The sequence below is a fragment of the Phaseolus vulgaris genome, chromosome 9, assembly GCF_000499845.2.
Source record: "Phaseolus vulgaris cultivar G19833 chromosome 9, P. vulgaris v2.0, whole genome shotgun sequence".
In the NCBI taxonomy this organism is placed as follows: Eukaryota; Viridiplantae; Streptophyta; class Magnoliopsida; order Fabales; family Fabaceae; genus Phaseolus; species Phaseolus vulgaris.
This window is the reverse complement of record NC_023751.2, coordinates 9,207,995-9,230,696: the sequence shown is the minus strand read 5'-3', so window position 1 is coordinate 9,230,696 and position 22,702 is coordinate 9,207,995. Positions and strand designations below refer to the sequence as shown.

Genomic DNA, 22,702 nt, shown 5'->3' with positions numbered 1-22,702 from the left:
GTGAAAGTATTTTAATTTGAGTACAAGCTTCTTCAACTAAGTTGTAACTTATTTAATTTTCTTTCTTTATTATCCCTTAAATTTTAATACATTTCCTTATCATCTTTAATATATTGTTAATATATTGTGTTAAGTGATTCTTAATAGGATTTTGAAAATTTAAGATATCAAATATTTATTTTAATTATTACATTATTTTTAATATTTTTTAAAACACTTATTAATTTTTATGTAGTTTAAATTAAAAAATATTTAAATTTTTAAAAATAAGTAAAAATAAATTTTATTTTATACTCATCACATTAACTAGTTGAAATAAAATAACATTTTCAAAAAGAAAAAAAATGTAATTTAAAAATTAAATAAATATAAGCACTAAATTTTTTAATAAAAGAATAATTATTTTTAAAAATATAAAATTATAATTACACAATAATATATATTTTCTAAAATATATAAATTTTATTCATACAATAATATTTATATAGTTATATTTTTCATATCATTTTATATTTATTAAATAGTTCATCGATTAATTTTAAATATTCATAATTTAATAAACTAACTTATCAACTCAAGGTTTATAAGTCAAAAATTTATCTGTGAAAAAATAATTTATCATTTACCAAATATATTATAAGATAGTTTTCTCAAACATACTAATTTTCCAATTCACAAACTAGTATAGGAAATTCTCCCTTTTATTTTTCTTAAGTATTAAGTGTAGATCATGGGATCTTTGATTTTTCAAATTCATGATGAAGTTTGAAGTTGTGCTGCTTTTGGTTTGGGTTTAGATTAGAATGTTTAGAATTTATGTAAAGATCAGTTCTTGACACTTGCACAAAGCTTGCCCAATCTGTTTTAAAAAGCAAAGAGTTTTTCTAAGCAAAGAGAAAAACAATCGGTTGAATTATCGAAATAATCGGTTATTTGTCACTTGGCTGGCTCAATTCAACCGGTTAAATCGTCGTTTCAACCAGTTGATTGTGACTCTCTAACCGTTTTTTGAAAAACTTGTTATTCTGTTTTGGGTGTGATCAAAACTGTTTTGGGTCATTAATGTTGCCTTGAACGGCTAATTTTTAAGTGCTATAAATATAGCCCTTCTTTCAAAACAAAAACAACAAGTTTTACACAGTTTGAAATCAAAGAGAGATTGAGATTAGTTTTTTAAATAAGTTTTCCAAAGGTTTGCAAGATTGTTGTTAAGCTTTGCACTGGTACAAGATCTTATCATAAGACTTCCTAGTTTGTGTAATCTCAAGTGTTTTCTATTCCTTTCATGATTCTTGTAATTGTACTTTCATAAACTTGTAAGTGTGTGTGAAATCCTGCAAAGTCAAAGGGTGTTCTGACTTGAGGAGTGTAGTTGCACATAGGGTGAGTGGGTCTTGTGATTTTCAAGGTCACCTCTTTGTGTTTGTGTGGTGTAATCTGTGAGTGATTACTAGTGGAACTCAGAGGTTGTTCTGAGAACTGGATGTACCTCAAGATTGAGTGAACCAATATAAAAATTATCTGTGTAAATCTCTCTATCTCTAACTCCTTATAATTGTTTGTTTTAATTATGTTTTTGTTGCTGGTATAAACAACCGATTAAAACGCAATTTCAATCGGTTAAAATTTTGTAAACAGTTTTGTATCATTGTTTAATTACTTTCCTTAATTGTTTATATGTGATTGTTTATAAAGGTTCATTCTTAATCAATCTTTGCGAAACTCTTTGATAAACAATTCACCCCCTCTTGTTCAAGTCATCATGTGTTGAATTTTACATTAAGACATTATAAAATTATCATATTTGAACAATGAATTTGATTAACAAGCATGTTAAACTTACTGTGCAATAAACACATGAACTTCGCAAAAAAATTTAAATTTTTTTTTAACATTTTCTATTTCTACTTTCAAAACCAACCCATTTGCTTGCATGCTATGCAAAATGGACACAAACAAATATATGCCAAATTCTTCATGCACATTCATAGTTTTTTTTTTCACACTCTCATATTTTTTTAAATATTAAAATTGTCTATTTTAAATAATTCAGAATGTAAATTTTGTATTTTAAATTTTACAATTTGAAATATAAATGTATTTTAAATTGTAGAATTCATAATAGAAAATTTTGAATTTCAAATTCTACAATATAAACTACAAATTTGCATTATGATTCTAAAATTCAGAATACTAAAAATATTTTTTTATTTTGAATTTTAAAATCTGAAATACAAATGGGAGGTGAGAGGTGTTGTGGCAGTAGCTTGGAAGTGGAGAGCTACTGCAGTGGAGGTTGTTACGATGATGGAAATGGGAGGTGCAGTGTCCATTAAGAAGATGAAGAAGAGGGTAAAATTGTAACACTATTTTGGAAGAAATAAAATATATTCTAGCACCCGTGAAGGGATCTGATCCAGCTTATCATAAAAACAAGGCAATTGCTTATAATTTCTGGATTTTTTTAATTATTTTTTTATAATTATTCTTTCGGAATAAGATTTTTATTTTCTTAGAATTATCCAATTTCATTTCTAGAACATAAAAATATATTCCAATTTTTTTCCTATCATATATTTTTTAATTCCAGATTTTCAATTCTAGAATGAAAAGTAATTTTAGAAATTCAAAAATTGATATGTGCAGCCGTGCAGGAAGTATGGGCCTAAAAACTAACCAATGGTAATGGGCCTCAACAAAGCATGAGTCCTCACTATAAAATGTTCCTCTTTTTTGGTTTCACTTCTTACAAAAACAACATAAATTCTTTCCAATTTTTTAAATAATTAAAACAAATCAGCCTTAAATACATGTTTTTGGAAGAAAAAAAAATTCCCAATGCTACTGAAGATATTTTTAAATATTCTTTACAATATTAAGTTCTTATGATGTTTTTTTAACTTTATATATTTTTTAAAATAAAATATTGTTTATGGTGATTTTAATTAATGGAATCATATTTAAGACTGAATAAGTAAGAATGTGTATGAAAAAAGTGTAAGAAAATTCTCAATGTCATTCTATGACAACTTGACATATTAGACAAACTTGCTGATTTTTAGAATTTTTACTATCACAACACATAAATAAATTATATTTTTAATTAAAAGGGTAATTCAGTAAGGAGAAAAAAAACCCTTCTGCTAATATAGGGAATTGAAAACGACGTCGCTCTTATTTCATGCCCGAGTAAACACGCGCGGTTTGATTTGATTCGGCGTCGTTTTAGCAAGCATCTTTGGAAGGGTTATTATTTGATACCTGTGAGACTGTAATAGAGAGAGAGAGAAGGAAATTGGGGGAAAATGGGGTATGTGATGAGAGTGAGATTGGCGTCGTTCTTCACCGGGGCTGCAACGGCGTCGTTTGCGGGTCTTTACATCCTTCACAGGGATTACAAGGTTGCACACCAATCTTTTTCCCAACAGGTACACGCAAATATCGTCATCAATGTTTCCCTTTTTTAAATTATTATTATTTTGGTGTTTTCGATTTTTTTTTCGGTTGATTTCTGTTGTATTTAGTATTTGTGTTCCCCTAATGATGCCATTTGCGTGAGCTGTTAATTGAAAGCGCTCCTAGGTGGTAATTAGTTACCATTTTTTGAATTTTGGTTAGAAAAGAGGGACACAATTGATATGATACGATAAGGAGTTGATGGCGATTATTGTTGAGATAAATAGGTTAGAAATGCCAACAATGCATGTAAGAATTTTGCAATTGGAAGGGGCTTCTGTTTTCCTCATAAGTATTTTTCCTTCTTGTTGTAATGTTTATGTTTTCGCCAATGGTTGTAGTGATTCTGTGTTGTGGCTAGGTTTTAAAGCTATTCTACTTATCCTGACTGAGCCACAAAATGGAGGAAGGTGCCCATTTGTTTCTTATTGTTTTAGTTGATTGTATTTTGTCTTTTGATTGATGGAATGAGGACTGTGCAGAGGAAAGCCGGCTGCTGCTTCATTTCCATATCCTGCTTTTGAATGAATTGAATTGAAAGGTCAGACAAAAAATGGAAGGGAGAGGTTTTCGTTGGTCTTCTATACAAGGATAAAGATCCCTACCCTCCTCTTTTAATCTGGGTTTTGGTCTTGTCTCACTTTTCTCTCGTTTTCACTTTCTTTCGCTTAACTCAAACAACTTCATTTTCTACTCATTTTCACCTTCTTTCACTTAACTCAAACAACTTCATTTTCTACTCATTCCCACTATCTTTCTCTTATCCATCCATCCAAACAAAGGCTTAGATTCCATCTAGGATAATCTTTTGTTCAATTTCAATTTTAACAGTACATTTTTTGTGTGATCCGAGCGGGGGTGGGTTTTGGTTTGTATGTTCTTAATGGGTATTTGAATAATTGAGAGACAAGTTATGCTGGTGATATTTACATTTTTGCATAATGAACAATAGAATATATATCCAATATTTGGATCTTGTTGCCTCGTGTATAATAACCTAAGCCTTACTTGTTAATAACAGATATGTTGGAAATATTTAATAGGATTATTATTTATTCCCTGGTTACTACAATGTATAGTTGTAATATCTACATGTATTTTATTTATTTTGTTTGTTTAATGCAAAGACTGGTCTTGCTGTTGTAGGTCTGTTATATCTATATGCGTTTTCCTCCCAACATTGACCTGTTTCTCCCTAGCCTTTTTCAAAATATTATTTGGGTCTCATGAAATTCTGTCTTGCTTCCTGACTGAATAATTGAGAGACAAGTTATGCTGGTGATATTTACATTTTTGCATAATGAACAATAGAATATATATCCAATATTTGGATCTTGTTGCCTCGTGTATAATAACCTAAGCCTTACTTGTTAATAACAGATATGTTGGAAATATTTAATAGGATTATTATTTATTCCCTGGTTACTACAATGTATAGTTGTAATATCTACATGTATTTTATTTATTTTGTTTGTTTAATGCAAAGACTGGTCTTGCTGTTGTAGGTCTGTTATATCTATATGCGTTTTCCTCCCAACATTGACCTGTTTCTCCCTAGCCTTTTTCAAAATATTATTTGGGTCTCATGAAATTCTGTCTTGCTTCCTGACTGAATAAATGTTTTTTTGTTGTTTTGTTCTCTGCTAGACCTCCTCAACTTCTCTAGTGCATTTCCATCAAGTTTTTTTCCTGTCTTACCTTCTTGGATGTATGCAAACTGGTTTTGTCAATAATGACTTAGTCTTGTCTCTTGATAATTAGAACGGGCTAAATTTTCTTTTGTGGTGCTTGTAAGGGCTTTCAAATTAAATAGAGGATCAATACAGTTGTTATTTCTTGTTTGTGTTAAATGCAATACTTCAGTGGTTGTATTCAATATAACTTTTTGAAGGCACCTGAAAGTTTTCCTTGAATGAGGAATGCAATGGGAGCTGCAAACTAGCATCATAGTTGCTGTCTCCAATGAATGTCTCTTTCATGGTTTAAAATTTTTGTTTATTGTCAAATTTAGAAAATGCAGATGGTTTCTTTTCTAGTTATTCTTACGGGGGAATATGTTTTGCTGCCAATTTTTTTTGGAATTTCAGTATTTGAATCTTGAATTCAAATTATGTATAGTCATAGAATTTAGCCATATTGTTCCAAGCTATTTGGAGATATGACCGGTTTGGTTTTTTTCATAAACATTTCTAAGAAGACATAGATAAGAAGGAAAAACAAAAGAAACATATCTATTGGTTAAAATTAATTTATGCTCAAAGATGTAGTTTTTTTACAAAAAAAATTGACTTCTAATTAATACATAAATAAGCTAGTAAAAAGTTATTTTATTTTATTTTCTTATTTCAATATTTTTGAAGTGTTTACGGAGAGGTTTAGCAAAATAAATCCATAATAGATTTGTCTCACATTTGTAGTGATACATACCTTGTATATTGCCAATCATCTCTTCCCTCCATCCTTTTCTTGCATGGGAAAGGAATGAGTTAGGTTTCGTTTGAAAATTTTCATTGTAATTTTTACAACTCAGTGTGCTTCTCCACTTGATGAACGAACTTTCCTTGTTTTTCCAGATGAATGACCTCCACAAATCACTAGAAAGTCGAATTTCTGCCTTGGAAAAACTGAAACAAACTGAAACTGCAGATCAGGTTGAAGCAACAGAATAGACTTCAGACTGCATCCATTATGCAAAAAAATTGATTCAGTGTACTTAATATGAAAAGTGACTTTTGGTTTGCTTTCTTCACGAATAAGTTCAACTTGACTCATTTTATGGCACCTCACCTGACTGACATTTTAGTCTAAAGTGTACGGATCTGGTGTCTCACCAAATGTAGTTTGGATTATTTTTCGGCCATGAGCATTTAGCTTTAGCCGCGGTTGTACGTGGTAATTGAGTAATATCTGAGTGACGTCTTTTCATTTTAAAATATGAAAATTGTGTTTTTTTATTGTTTCTATTTACTACATGTAGCTTGAAAATAAATTTTATGTTGTTGTGCTTAACGAATATTTAGTGTAATAGTTTAGCCACCATTTTGGTAGCCTAATTTGTAACAACTTGGGATCCTCACCCTACGCCCACTCTACCGACACAAGTTCTCCAACAACTCAAGAGGGCCACCCTCCGTCACAACAACTCCTCAAACGCAAACACATTACAACTCGTAAGGGGTTTCCCTGTTCATATTACGTTCCCTCCACCCTCATCGTTGGTCCTAACCATGCTTATAAAGCTTTGCCAAATTGAATTGTAAAACACATGAAAACATAAGATGTTGAACAACTAACTATTTTAAATTTAAGATGAGATCTATATATCAAATCAGCTTGTTGGATGGGGTCATGAACCTTGGGTCCACTGTCACACCCCTAAACCAAAAAGGTAAGGGTGTATTTGTTTCTAGGGGCGGAAACATTCAACGCAATGAAAAGCCAAGAAAATGCGAATTTCAAGAATTTGAAATATTAAAAGATGCACAAAATGACAAATTTGGTTGTAATGTAAAAGATGCACAAAATGACAAATTTGGTTGTAATGTAGATTGTGTTTGAATAGGAAAGAGGATCTCAGGAATTAGATTTGCAGTGATTTAATAAGAAAGTGAGGTTATTTTGATTAAGATATGTTATTGGATTTTTCCTAAAAATTTATTGAAGTTTGTGAGTGATGTATTAGTTATTTGAGAATTTTTAATTTTTTAAAAATATATAAAAAATAAAAAATAAGTTTACAAATTTATTTTTATTCTTTAAAAATATTTGAATAATAAAATTGAGATATTTTTATATAAAATTGAGTTTCAAATCTTCAAATAAATTTTGATGTAAAAAACATAATTTTATTTTTATTCTTTCATAGATTTATATTTATATTACTAATTTATTTTATTTTATTATTATTATTATGTAAATACATTTATATTATTATTATATAAATACATTTATATTATTATTATTATATAATTACATTTAAATTATTATTGTTATATAAATATTTTTATTTAATTATTATATTATATTATTATAATAATTAATTATATATATTATAAAATTTATAACATAGTCCATTAAGTTTAATATATAATCTTATTTTACAAATTTTTATAACATAATGGATTTTAATCCATTGATTATCTTATAAAATTTATAACATTACATATCAAATACCGGAATTTATTATAATATAAAATTTATAATTAATTATTATTTTTTATTTATAATATAAATATATAATATTTTTTATTAAAAATATAAATAAAGTATTATTTTATATGTATATAAAAATAAGGGTAATTTTGACATTTTTACAATAATATGTAAACTTTTTCAACTTTCTTGGTTTTTCTTCAATTCAGAGAGGGGAGTGATTTTATTCCTCTCCCACAAATCACTGTTTTTTCTGTCTTTGCATTTTGAATGAATACAAACATAAAAAAATGTTACTTTTCTGACTGAAGTTGACTTGGATACAAATGAACCATTAAACTTTCCACTCATTTAGAAGAGATTTGTAAGAAAAGTACTTTTCACTTTGAAAAGATAATTGATTATATTTATTTTAATAATTACATTTATTATAATAAAATAAAGTAAATTAAAGTAAAATAATATTAAAATAATATATTATACAAATTAAATTATTCTAAAATAATAATGTTATTTAATTTATAAATAAGTCAATCCAATTATTTTTTTTAACAATTTTTAGATATAAGAATAAATTTATAAATTTACATTTTTATCAATTAAAAAAATATAATTTCAATCACACATATCACATCACTTACAAAATTTCTCTACACTTTCTACTTTATTTATCTTAATCCAAACAATCTCATTTTTTTTTTTTACATTTTCTCTTCAAATCATCTCAAATTCACTTCCTAATCCAAAAAAAGCATAAAAATGTGTTTATTTGCACACTTTTACGGTATGTTTGAAAGATGGTAGAAGTAGAAAGGGAAGAAAATGAGGAGAAAGAGAGTGGAAAGTTATCTTGTTTGAATGTAGAGAAAGTAAGTTGAATTGAGTGAAAAGATTTGTAGATTATAGAATTAATGTGACTTTATTGTAAAAAGAAATGAATTCTTTTATTTTTCATTTACTGAAATACTATTGTCTTGAAATTGTTAAAGAGTTGAATTAAAATAAAGATAAATGTTTATATATGAAGGTTGAAACATATATTTATATATTCGGATAGAAAATTGACAATAAGAAAAAAAAATTACAACCAATATTATGATGTGAACTATACAATTGTATTATTAATTGATTTATGAAAAATTCATATCTAATTTTTTTATAATTTTAATGAAAATTAAGAACAATGTTTATAAATAAAAATTGATATTATTTTTGTTGCTCCAAAATTATAATTAAAGAAAAAAATTCACATTTAAATATTTTGATACACTCATATTAGGTGAAGGAAATATTATCCATAATCATAAATCACTACTATGCCACGTTCAATTTCTTAGTCTTTAAGTTAATATGAAAGTAAGCATACCAAGACCATTAATTGATATATTTCATAACATTTGTTGTTCTAAAAGCTCATTAACATGTTTATTTTTTACCAAATTTAACACAAACAAGAGTTTATAATTGATTATCATTGATGAATTAATCAATTAAGGCCCAAATTATAATCATTTAAGTGCATTATGTTTAATTGATTACAAAGACAAGCATAATTGGTTAGATTCACCATCTAATCAATCACCACATTCGAGAGGGGGTGTTTCCTCCCTCTCCATTTTCATTTCTTTCTTTGTAAATCAGCTTAAATCCTCCTTACCGAACTGCTACAATAACTCACATTTCTTAGTCTCCACTTTTCATCAAAGATTGTGATATCGAAGAATGTTTTGTATGGGTAATTGTGAACCTTCTGACACAGACTTATAAATACACACTTAAAATATAAGCATAAGTGTAGAGAGCTTAAATATTGGTATCTTCTGATACCTGTTGACCATGCCACTATTGCACATGTGACATTGAGGTCACTGGATGAAAATGTCCAACATGCGATTGATGGAAATAACTCACCTTTCCCAGCCTCCAAATCCTCTTGCACAATGCAACAACCTCATCCAAATACACTGTTAGTATTGGTGAGAAAGGGTAAGTGCAAATTAAAGTCGGTTTGAGTGGTTTGTTTCCATTGATATATGAAAAAGGAAAAAGAAATTGTGTTTGTTCCATCATCCTTTCTCATCTATTGCAAAATAGTGAGAAATGCCAAAAGAAAAGACAAGTGACATTGGTGTGATATTGATTTTATCCTTGATTTCATATGACCGACCATGCATATAATATTATTTCAGAATCATTACATAGAGGTTATGAAGCTCCCCTACCCTGTACAAAAGTCATCAACCACATTATTCAAACATTGTCAAGATTTGACTAAAGAGTCATTGCATTACTACATAAAAACCTATGAAAGAACAATTCTTCACACCTTTGTTTTTCCCCAGTTGAGAACATTTGGTTGTTGTGTTGGGGTAATCATCAGAGTTTACTTTTGCCTTTTGTGTGTGATTTTAGTTGGAGGTTGTTGAACTTTCACACGTGTCCTAGAAGCACTACTACTAAGCACTAAAGGTAAGGTCTCAAAAATGCATAAATGTTTTTTTTTTTTTGCAATGATACATGTTGAATGTGAATTGTGGTTAACATTGGTAATTTATGGAGGTAATTCATGGTTTCTTTTGAATGAGTTTTTTTCATTGTGCATGTGTATGCTTGACATCAAGATCTTCTTGTGCATAACTTCCTCTAATAATAATAAAATTTGTTCTTGCTGATGGCTCGGGACACAAATAAAAGAAGGCACAACTAATTATGGGTTGAACATAATTGATTATCCTTTACACTATAATTAATTATATCTAACTATTTTTGCATTAATAATTTAACATTATGAATATTGACAAATACAAAATAATTGACAACTATTTCGTAAGAGGATACCTACCTCATAACAAACAAACCTTTTAAGATGAAGGAAGTGATAAGTATTTAAACATTTTTTACTATTTAATCAAATATGATTTTTAATGAAAATTCAATTAGGTTATTTTGTAAACTTTACAATTAACACACATTTTTATCTATCACATTAATAAAACTATTAACAAAAATCACTATTTTTTCTTCACTCGTTCTTTCCTTTTCAAACTCTAATCTAAACAAAGGATAATTAAAATGTTGACCAAAAAGTGCAAATTTCTACCTCCAATATACCCCACTCATTTAGTGTTTAATAGGTGGTAAACTATCATGAGACTTCACTTTTGTTTGAGATATTGTAAGAAATCCAAGAAAGATATGTAAGAGCTCTAACCATTTGTCTTTATTATCTTAACTCTTATCATGTACAAACCTAGTTCATCCAGTCTAGTTTATTGCTTGTAAATAATAGAAAAAGTCTCATAAATATCTAAAAAAAGTTCATTATACATTTCAAATATCTTTCAAGTAAAGTGCCTCTAATATTTTGTTAGGAAAATATTTTTTTTAAACTATTTATACATCATTAATCATCATATAAAAAAAAGTTAATTTTCTATAATGAGGTAATCTAAATTTATTTTGGAGGTCAATAACTCCTATCATCATTAATTTAAAAACTAGATACTTTTATAAAGAGAGTGTCTAATTTCTAAACTGACATATAATCCCTCTATTTCCTTTTCTAAATAAACATTTTTTGGAAATTGATATGGTAATCCAAATGTGTCCTATTCATCAATGGAGGCTACTTACATTCCTTTTAATTCAATGGAATAATGAGCAAAATGTAGAAGTATATATAATAGAAATAATTTAAAAAAATATTCTGCAATTCTAATAAAAAGTTATATTATCATTTATCCGATTACAAATAAGATCAGCTCGAGGCAAATAAAAATTTCCAGTCACATTAATTATATTTACTACAATTTTTTTACATAAATTCACTCATCTTTTTCAATTCAAATAACTTTACTTTTCCCTTTTTATTTGTCCAATCCAGTGTCTCTTGCTAACTTGATTTGTGGGTATGCACTAACAATATATTTAGTGCTTAAAACTACATGTAGTGTAGGAGAGTACAGAGGAAGGTCCAAATCCAAGTTGGAATAAATTGAATAGAAGAATCCAACCAAATAAGTCAAGGGAAATGGGCCATTTAAATCCGTTGAATTAAGTGAATGACATGAGTGGGGCCCAGATGATGTTTTGTCACAATTCATTGTCTTGTCCAACCCATTTCAGATGGGTCGTGGAGGGAAATTTGAAGTAAATGCTTATTCAGGCTCTGCTATAGTACTACCCTCTCTACTATTCTCAAATACCTTTTTTATTTTTGGCCTTTCAAAATACAAAAACTCTCAAATCAGATCAATTAGCAACCACACTTCCATAAAACAAAATGGAAAATTCTTCTCATACCTTCGTAGCTTTCCCTTCCACCTCATATTAATTATTAATGGTTAAAAGTCACCATTTTAACTTTTTAAAAAAAATTTAAATATCTATAATCAAAAGATAATTTCACATTTTTAAATAATTTCTTAATTTTTTTCATTTGCAACAATTTCATTTATTTTTCTCCAGTTATAATATTTGAAAAAACATTTTTATTATTTTAGTGTGTGAAAAAATTGACAAAAAATTCGTTATATTCAACTTTTTCAGAATGAAGATAATTTTATTTTAGTGTTGTACTTCACTTTTATAACTTTTTTTTCTTCTAAATTTTGTGACTTCAAAAAAATAATAAAATAAAAAGCAAACAAAAATACAACCACGGAAGAAAATACAACATTTTTCAATATGTTTAGAAAAATATTGTTGAATTTTAGAAAATACATTAACATGTAAGAAGAAAAATATGAAAGTGTGATTAGTGAAACTCATAAGTTAACACTAATAACTAATTTTTAAATATTCTCAACAATAAAAGCTTATACAATGTCAAAACGAATAAAAGTTAGTTTATATATATTTTTTAAAATAATTATAAGAAAACTAAGAAATGTATCATACTCAATAGTTTATAATTGTTTTTTACAGTCATTACCTGTTTGTAATCAAATAACAATTAAAATATTTACATTACCAATATACTTTAATTAAATTCTAATTACATATTATAAGAAAAAATATACGTTCTAAATGTTAAACAATACATACATATTACAGTACAGATATTTTATATGTTCAATTATAATAATTTTTGGGCAATGATCATTCTTATGTAATTTTTTTACATGATAATGACAATGACAATTAAACTTTAGTCTGTGGTCTGGGGGTACAAGTGGGAGGAAATCCTAGGAAGAAACAGTTCTGGGAGTCGATAATAAAGAAAATTGAAGCTAGACTAAGTTCGTGAAAAGGGAGATTCCTCTCCATGGCGGGTCGGATCTGTCTACTAAAATCGGTGTTCACTGCTATACCTTTGTTCTACCTCTCTATCTTCAAAGCCCCTGCAGCAGTGTGCAACAGCATCAGGAGTATTCAAAGAAAATTTCTTTGGGAGTGGGGAAGACAAAATAAATCGATTTCTTGGGTAAGTTGGGACAATGTGTGTAAGCCTTTACAGGAAGGAGGTTTAGGAGTAAAGGAGATTAGGAGTTTTAACTCAGCTCTTTTGGCTAAGTGGAAATGGCGGCTTAAGAATGGAGAGGGAGGAAAATGGAAAGAAGTAATTGTATCTAAATATGGCATAACATCAGGCTCAAGTCAGGTTAGGTTGAAGTACCAATCATGGTGGTGGAGGGATCTAGCTAAGGTATGTGGTGATGGGAATGAAGAAGAATGGTTTCTAACGGCTTGTCAGGGGAAAGTAGGCAACGGGTTCACGGTGCGGTTATGGGAGGATGTGTGGTTACAAACCATGAGTCTAAAAACATTGTACCCTAGACTTTACTCGGTGTCTTGTGATAAAGGGAAGACGGTGGGGGAGGTAGGAAGATGGGAAGATGATAGATGGCGTTGGGGATTGAACTGGAGAAGGGAGAAGTTTGAATGGGAGTCTAATTTGAAGTCAGAGCTATTATCTGTATTGAATATGACAACTATGAGCAAGGAGGCCCAGGACCATCTTATTTGGAGAGGGGACCCAAAAGGTATGTTTACGGTTAAATCAGCCTACTCTATTTTGACCAACCATGTTGATACAAGTGGAGGTGTATTTAGTAATTTATGGCAAGCAAAAGCCAAGCCTAAAGTACTTACCACCGCCTGGAGAATCCTTCTAGATAGAATTCCAACTAGAGTTAATCTCGTAAGAAGGGGAGTGATTGTGAATTCGACTTTATGCCCGTTATGCAACCTATTCGAAGAAACATCTCAACATCTCTTCCTTGAGTGTGTATTTGCACAACGTGTCTGGTCAAGATGCTACCGGTGGATCGGTGTTTTGGGGGCCCAAAACAAGGATATTCAGAATCACCTGATGAACTTCTACTTAATTCACCTTTCTAATAAACAGAACCAGGTGTGGCTTGGCTTATGGGCGACAATTGTTAGCTGTATCTGGGACCAAAGAAACGTGGTAGTTTTTAAGGAAGGGGTCCCTGATGACGATGAGATTTTTCAGAATGCTCAACTACAGTCATGGTTGTGGTTAAAACACAAGGTAGCAGGTTACTCTTACGCTTTTTCTGAATGGCTTTTGAACCCTAATCAGTGTCTTCTAGCAGTGTTATGAGTATGCTTTTCCCTGGACTCCGGTCGCCGAAATTATGCAAAGGTCAACTTGATCGCTGGTCGGTGAAAACGGCGATCTCAATGTGTACGTAGTCGGTGGTCGCCGAAGGTATCCAAAGGTCAACATGATCGTCGATTGATGAAGCAGCGTTCTCCATGTCAACATGATCGCCGATCGATGAAGCGGCGTTCTCCATACGTGTGGAGTTAGACAAGGCCAACTTGATCGCCGGTCGATGAAACGGCGATCTCCAAACATGCGTTGTCGGTGGTCGTCGTAGTTATGCAAAGGTCATCATGATCGCCGGTCGATGAAACGGCGATTCCCATGCGTGTGTAGTCGGTGGTCGTCGAAGTTGGTCAACATGATCGCCGGTTGGTGAAGCGGCGTTGTTTGTCGGTGGTCACCGAAGTTAGACAAGGTCAACATGATTGCCGATCGATGAAACAACGTTCTCCATGCATGCGTAGTCGGTGGTCGTCGAAGTTATGCAAAGATTAACATGATCGCCGGTCGATGAAACAGCGATCTCCATGTGTGCGTAGTCGGTGCTCGCCGAAGTTGGTCAACAAGATCGTCGGTCGAGGAAGTGGAGTTCCACATATCTGTGTAATCGGTGGTCGCCGAAATTATGCAACGTGCTTGGGTAACTCGTTGTGTGGCGAGGTGAATGTAGGTGGCCTCGGTTCTGGGTGTTATGCTATGAGGCAACCTGTTGGTTATCTTTTTTGGGTATGGTTCTCTCACTTTAAGGTTGTTATGATCCAACCATAAAGGAGAGTTTCTTTTGTGAATGGAATAGGAAGTCCACTTCTGGTCACTGTATATGGGTTGGGATACCCCTGAAGTATCCCTTTAATTTTATTTATTCATTGCTGATAAAAAAAAAAAACTTTAGTCTGTGGGCGTCTACTTTAACTTTCATCGTTATACCGACTATAATGAGCTTTCTCGTGCAAGTAACTACAGTTTAAACAATTTTCATATGTTAATTTCAAATTATATATTAAAACATCATTTTTCTTTTATCGAATACAATTTGCATATACAGAAATACATAACTTGTGTCAATTCTTTATTCAATTAGATAAATTATGAATATTGTATATACATCGTAGAAATTACATAGGTTAAGAGTGTACATCTTTACATTGTAAATATGTTATTGGACATTTACATTAATAAATTAAATAAAGAAAATGTTAAATTATATTACAAATCTTATCTTACAAATTGATTTTGTGAGAATGTGTTTGATCTAAACCTACTTTTTAATATAGTATTAGAGTTTATCCTAATAAAGTTTGTTAAACTTCTCGAGATATTATTGGACTACCCATAAATATTTTATCCATACACGAAAGGTCAATGTCTTGACATGAGATGACATGTTGTAGATTTCACATTGTTATAAATAAGTTCAAATCACAATATATAAATAAAAATAAATCTTATTTTATAAATTGATTTTGTGATGATAAGTTAGGTTTAAAACTCATTTCTCAATATACATTTCTCCTAACAAAGAAAAAAAAAATGTATAATGACATTACACAATCTTAATAGGAAATGAAGAATAAATAATAAATTTGTTAAAATAGATTTAGAATAATTTAAAATATAAGTATTTTATCTCCATTAAATAGTTAAACAAATTTAACTTTGTATGACACATAAATGTCAAATGTTAACTAAGGTAAAAAATCATAAAATCCAACAAAATACATCCAAAAATATTTCAAAAAATTGTATAAATAGTGATGATTTTAATATGATGGTTATTAAAAAATTTCATAATTAATGGTATAATACACACTTAAATTATATATGGAATATTACATACGGATCAAAATCAACATTACAGTGAATGGAATTCGAAGTCAGGTTCCTTCAAATAACCTAAAGAAAATTTAACCACTACATCAAGCAAATGTTTTAGTATTATTATGATTTTTATTATACTTATTATTATTAACAATATTAACAATATTAATATTAATAATATGAATATAATATTAATAATATGAATATAATATTAATAATATGAATATAATATTAATAATATGAATATAATATTAATAATATGAATATAATATTAATAATATGAATATAATTTATTTTATTAATAATAATAATAATTATATTAATATGTATAAATTATGTTAATAATAATAAGTATAATTAAAATGATAATATGACCAAAGAACTTGTCTGGTCTAGTGGTTAATGCTTCCCCTGTCACTGGAAGGACTTGGATTTTAATCCTGACTGCTGCAGCCCATATTTTGTCAATCTCATCCACACTGAGTTTCTCATAGCGACTCCTCACCATCAACTTGACCACGAATCGCGTTAGCCTCATTGTCACCCTTACTATTTTTCTTTGAACGATGTTGAGAGGTAAGTTTCCCTCACCGGCCTCACTCATGTTCAAATTGGGTTTTTTAACAAAATTTGTGAATTATGTGCATTGTGGTCTATGTCAAGTGAGTAAATTTTTTAATGACCTCTTATTTCCGTTTTCTTTCTTGTTAGCAAAGATTTATATAGTGAATTTGGATTTTCTCAAACTACAAACTAGTATGTATTATCTGGTTCAACTCTAAACTTATGTACGATATCCATGACCCAGAGTATATCGAACTAATTTTTTGTTAAAAATATATATTGAGAATGGGATATTCTGGAAATACATTATATCACCATATTCTTTAACATACCCTTTTTAACATTCATTTTACTATAAATTAAAATTGATAATTGGAATTTGTTAAAATAAAAGTTGAGATATTCACAATTTGATAATTTTTAATAAATTTTCAGTTGAGACTAAGTTGTAACATTTATCTTCAAACTACGAGGGAACAAAAAACAGTGATAAATTTATTTATTGGACACTGTTAATTAAATAGTTTGAAAATTGAAATTGGCATTTAACTAGTTGTGAAGCAAGAGGGTTAATTTTTAATTTTTATTTGCAATCAAACACGGAAAGATTCTTAGGAAAAGACTGTACAATCATCTTCAAAACTGCAGAAAAAAAAAGGTCTTCTAAATGAACACATCAACAATCATTAATCATTTTACCTATATGTTTCATCTATGAACACAACAATTACACAACACCGACACATACCAAAACCATTTAAGTCTTTTCGTTATGGTTTTTAAAAAAGAAAAAAATAGTTTTTTTTTATAAAATGAAGTATAAGTTAACCGTTAGATTTTGGACAAATTAACTTCTACAAGTTGAGTCATATAATTACACATTATATGATAAATTTATGTTAACTAGTTATTTAATAAAAATATTTCCTAACCAAACCAAGATATATTCATCGTGAATAATTAATTTTTTTATATAGGATTAACAATGGAAAGGAGTTTTAATATATTTGCACTAAAAAAAATCTCCTAAAAACATTTTCTTTGCAGTCATTTGTACTCATATACCATAATGTCTTAATTTTTTTTATAGATTCTACTATATCACATCATCTTAAATTTCATATATATATTTTCTTCAATGCAAAAATCTTATATGATATTGTTTAATGATATATTATTTACACTTCAACTTAAAAAACATCTATAATTATAAAATATTTATCTTAAAAAAAAATGTTTTTACTGTAATTTTTTTTTTAATATGATTCAAAGATTTATTTAAAATGTGGATCTTAAATCTATTGTTATATGACTATATTTTAATACAGATATTTTATAAAGATCAGATGTTAAACTTATAATTTATATATATGACTTCTACCATAGAGATATCTAAGTGTAATATAAAACTTATTTCTCCCATACATAGTCTCTTCAGGGAACTTGTGCAAATGAGCTAGATGCATTATTCATATGAGGGATTGTCTCTTTAGAGTGTTTTCAAGAACTTCAAACGTGTTTTTTTGTCGTGTAGATCTTTTGTTTGGATTTATACTGCAATTTGGATTTGCATCTCGAGTTTTTATCTACACTTTACGTTTTGGATCTGCATTTTTGTGTTTTAAATTTTCACCTCGTGTGTTGGTTGAGTCAAGGGTTTGGGTTCCACGATGATGGGGAGCTTGTGGTGAGGGCTTATGTTCAAGAATAGGCATGTCTTTCACATTGATTCATTTGCCTTTGCAATTACGATAAATGCTATGTGTGGCAAGAGTCACTTTCTACATCACTTCAAATTTTAATTGATGTAAAATTATTTTTTTACATTGATGTAGGGTTCAATACAAAAAAAAAAAAAAAACTTCTCTATTCTATATTAACTTTTGAAACACTTTCATTGCTTGTTATATTATGCATAAATTAGTGTTTAATAAAATAAAACTAATTATAGTTTTTTAGAAATTGGAATATTTTAGAATGAAAAGAGGCATAAAATAATGTTGAAGATGAGTAGAAGGTGAAAGAAGAAAGGGAAAGAAATGATTTGAAGAGTTACACACATTGGGAAGGGAAAGAATATTAATCCGTTTTCCTAGGAAAACAAAGAAAGAAAGGTGTGTGTGGATGGGGCCATGTGGGTGTGGTCCTATGAGATCCATTGCATGTTGAGAAGAAGATAGAAATAGAAATGGTCCCTCCCTAGTGAAAAGAAAGGGAAATTCTAAATTATGAAAAAGGAAAAGGCAAAAAGAAAAAGAAGAAATAATTGATTTCAGAAAATCATTGCATAGTCGGTGTTTCCTTGACGGTGGTAGCTTTGGAATCAACAACGGACAAAAAAGCTTAGCATAGATGAGATGAGATCCCCACCATCCTATACCCTACTTACTCTTTTTTGCTTCCTCTATTTTTCCTTCTGCAACCCTATCCTTACTCCTTTACAATCAACTTTTACCAATTTTTAAAACACCAAAATCCAATCTCTAACCGTTTTCCTTACAACAAACTCACATTATTTGGTTTCTTTTTCACAACTTCAATCACCGTATTCCAATAATTATCCATTTTAAATATTTTAAACTTTAAAGAAAGTTTTTGTTTACTTTGTTACATCGTAGAAAGGGAGATTTCTTTAACTGCTATGTGTTTCAAGTCCTTGATTCTGTCATATTTTTGTTATTTAGCATGAGAATATAAGATGGTATTTTGTTTTTCAAGTCAATTTGAATAGAGTGTTAAAGATTTTAACATTATCTTATTTTTAGGGTAGCTTCTTACTTATTTATAGATATAATTTTTGGTTTTAAGACATTATGTACTAATACGGTTTAACTAAACTCAATTTACCCACTAATCATAATTTAGGTGTATTTATTGTGTGATATTTGTTTAATGATAATACTAATTAATCTGAAATGTCTCGAAAGCCGGCTGATAAAGTATTTACGTATATACAGGTATTCAGTCTCTAAGTAGTAAATACTTAATAATAAAATATATTTAAATTATGGAATCTCTCAACTTTATAAAATGTGAAACTATTGAAGATACAGAAGCACTCTACTTTGATCATTATAAAAATAAAAAAGTAAGATATGTAAGAAGTTTTGGAAAGATGGTAAGTGGTGATGACCTATTAGTAGCCTTTCTTTGAGACCTGGGCAAAGTGAGGTTGGAGGAAAAACCAATACTTTATTTTTATCTTCATAAATGAAGAATAAAGGAGGATAAGAATTCCATTAAAGGAAAAGATTGTTTGCGTTTGGGGCAATGGAAGATTTGAATGTTAAATAAGGTTATTGTGTGGACGCGAAGGAAAGGGTTAGAGATTTAGAAAAGTGATTAAATTTGGGAATGGAAGGAAGATGGAGTGGAAATGAGGCAGTGTTTGGGAATGGGGAATGGTAGGGAAGAAAAGCAAATGTGAATTAGTTAAAGGAGAGAGAGAGAATGTGTAGTTTGAAATGCAAATTGTTTGGAGATAGTGAGTGATGTGACACACCGTTTGTAATTGTATTCGACAGCTGTCTACCTCTTTCGCTGTCTTTTTACCAATTTCCAGCTTCATTAAATATATATTTCATATTTTTTAAAGAAAAATTAATTCAAAATAAATTTTACCTCCATTTCAACTCACTTAAAAAAATTATTATAATGTTCTTTAACTTAACTGATTTTTTTTTACTAAAATAAACCAAATCTCCTTATCCTTTTTCGTCTATAATATAATAAGGGTGATGATATGTTTTGGAAGAAAAAGTAAAGTAAGAAGTAGCAGTTCTAATAATGGGTCAGTTATTTGTTAAGATAGATTCCAATAATAATTTTTTTTTATTACACAATTCATATTATTTTCACTTTGATGTTTACTTACACATACAAAAGGTTTTAAATATAAATGTTGGTAGAATAGAAGGAAAATAGTTATATCTTATTCCAAACTCACATCACTAAAGACACAACAAGCAAATTTCAAAATGGTCGGTCATCTCAAGTTACAAAGTCGGGTCCCACCAAATCTTAAGACAACATCAGTAGAAGAAAAAAATTATAAACCAGAGCACCTAAAGTTCTTCATGTTAGTCTTCTTAAATGTTTGGAATATGTTGTAAATAAATTGAGCTCACTTTAGGCGTCCAAATAACAAAGATATGCTAGAATAAGGTATCATTAACATAATAGGGGGTGTGGGTAGCATTTTAGCTTGTTCCTAACCCATTTAGAGACATTTTGACATAGTTTCTAGAAGGACAATCCTAGGATGCGAGATTGACTTAGTCAAACCCTAAGGCTGTCCATTTTTTTCCTTTTTCTCATCCTACCCCTTTATCTTGTTCTTCAAGGCTTATTCACCTATAAATAGGAGGCCTACCTAGTGTATTTTACAAGTTGAAATTATAGTAAAGAAATTTTTCACAATTTTTGTCTGAGTAGTGAGTGAGTGTTCTCCTCCAAAATTGGTCTTATCTTGGGTTCATGATGGTCTCAAGTGGCAGCCCCATCCCACTTATCTTGGTGGTTCCATCCCATCAAGTGACGTGATACACTATTACTCCACCATCCATAAGTTCTTCTTTCATCATCTCTTCCATTAATCCATTCCTTTTCATGTTTACATCTTCCTTGTTCTTTAATTGTTTCCTTATGTCTATTCGGTTTTGTTCTTCTTGTTTTCGTTTCCTTATATGATCCCACCCTTTAACTTATCACCATTTAATTGTGTTTTCTTTTTGCCTTTGTGAAATGAACCTTCACATATACTTAACCACTTTGTTAAGTTAATGTCCAGTGGGGATTTTCCTTAGGTTATCACCTATAATTGTCTAAAATTCAAATCTAACTAAAGTGTCACAATAAAAATGATCAATCATAAAATCAACTCACATCAGTATAATAGAAGTAAAACAGTTATATCTTATTCAAAGCAACCTTGAAGGGCTTATTAACCCTTTTTTTTTGTTACAATACAGTTGTTTTGTTTTAAAAACAGAACCAAAACTAACTACTAACTCTCTTTTAAAAGAGTTATATAACAAATGTCCCCTCCATGACAAGGACTTGACCACAAGGCCCGACCCTTACACCCATTTTAAAGTTTGGAAATTTTGTTGCATTTCATAGAGGTTTCTCTATATTACATCTCTTGGATTTGTCTCATTCCATTGCACCAACACTTCAGTTACAAATTTATTGTTTTGTTTCTTCATTCTACGCGCTAGAATCACCAATGGTTGTGGAACAAAATGACCATCATTGTCAGCAAAAGGTAAAGTTGTAGATACTGATTTATTTTCATGTGATGGTTTGAGTAAGGAAACATGGAAAACATCATGAATCTTAGAGTCAATATGTAATTCCAGTTTATAGAGGGATCTTAGTTTCTTCATAGGGCCTTGGTGTATTCTGAGAGATTTTAATGATGTGTTCTCGGTGGATGACGGTAAAGGAGGGGAGGGGGTGGTTCATAATCAGGTTTCTTGTAATGGATTCCATGATTGAATTAATATTAATGATCTTTCTTGTATGCCTTTTATTGGATCTTGTTATACTAGGTGTAAATTGGATTAATACTAATAATATTAATAATTTATATCTATATATAAAGGGGATTCTCCATTATAACCGTTTTTTGGTGTACACACTTTTTTTTTCCGATTATATCCTTATTTAGTTTATTGGTTGCTGAGTTTTATGGAGTTATACATGCTATGGAGGAAGCTCAAAAGATGGGACTTACTAATGTTTGGCTTGAATGTGATTCTGTCTTGGTTTGTGCTGCGTTTACTGCTAGGACTACTGTTCCGTGAATGCTTCGTAATCGATGGAATACTTGTCTTAATTTTTGTAGGACAATCAGGTTTAGGGTTACTCATATTTTTCGTGAGGGAAATGCATGTGCTGATAAGTTAGCTAATTTAGGGTTCATTCATAGACAATCATTTCATTGGTATAATAGACTTCCATCTAGTCTGTTCTTAGAATTCTTTATGAATAGGTATAGTCTACCTATGTATCGTTTTTGTTAACATGTGGGTTTTGGTCTAGTCCCCCATATTTTTGTATTTTCTTTCTTTTTCCTTTTTTTAATAATATTTTTTTCATGTGATGGCAGATGATTGTTGTTACTTGAGATGTCAG

At 29.7% G+C, this 22,702-nt stretch overlaps 1 protein-coding gene across 1 annotated transcript; it reads left to right on the top strand.

The window, feature by feature from the left end:
* The first annotated feature begins 3,215 nt into the window (after positions 1–3,215).
* LOC137820389 (uncharacterized) lies at positions 3,216–6,389 on the top strand. The gene is made up of 2 exons (XM_068624460.1): positions 3,216–3,428; positions 6,030–6,389. Exons 1-2 carry the CDS (start codon positions 3,306–3,308, stop codon positions 6,123–6,125), a joined length of 219 nt encoding a protein of 72 aa, XP_068480561.1. The 5' UTR covers positions 3,216–3,305; the 3' UTR covers positions 6,126–6,389.
* Positions 6,390–22,702: the final 16,313 nt, after the last annotated feature.

Excerpts from the sequence above, each read along its gene's own strand:
- LOC137820389 (XM_068624460.1), top strand. The coding sequence starts at position 3,306 with ATGGGGTATGTGATGAGAGTGAGATTGGCGTCGTTCTTCACCGGGGCT. Across the intron at positions 3,429-6,029 it reads ACCAATCTTTTTCCCAACAG|ATGAATGACCTCCACAAATC; the intron begins GTACACGCAAAT and ends TTGTTTTTCCAG.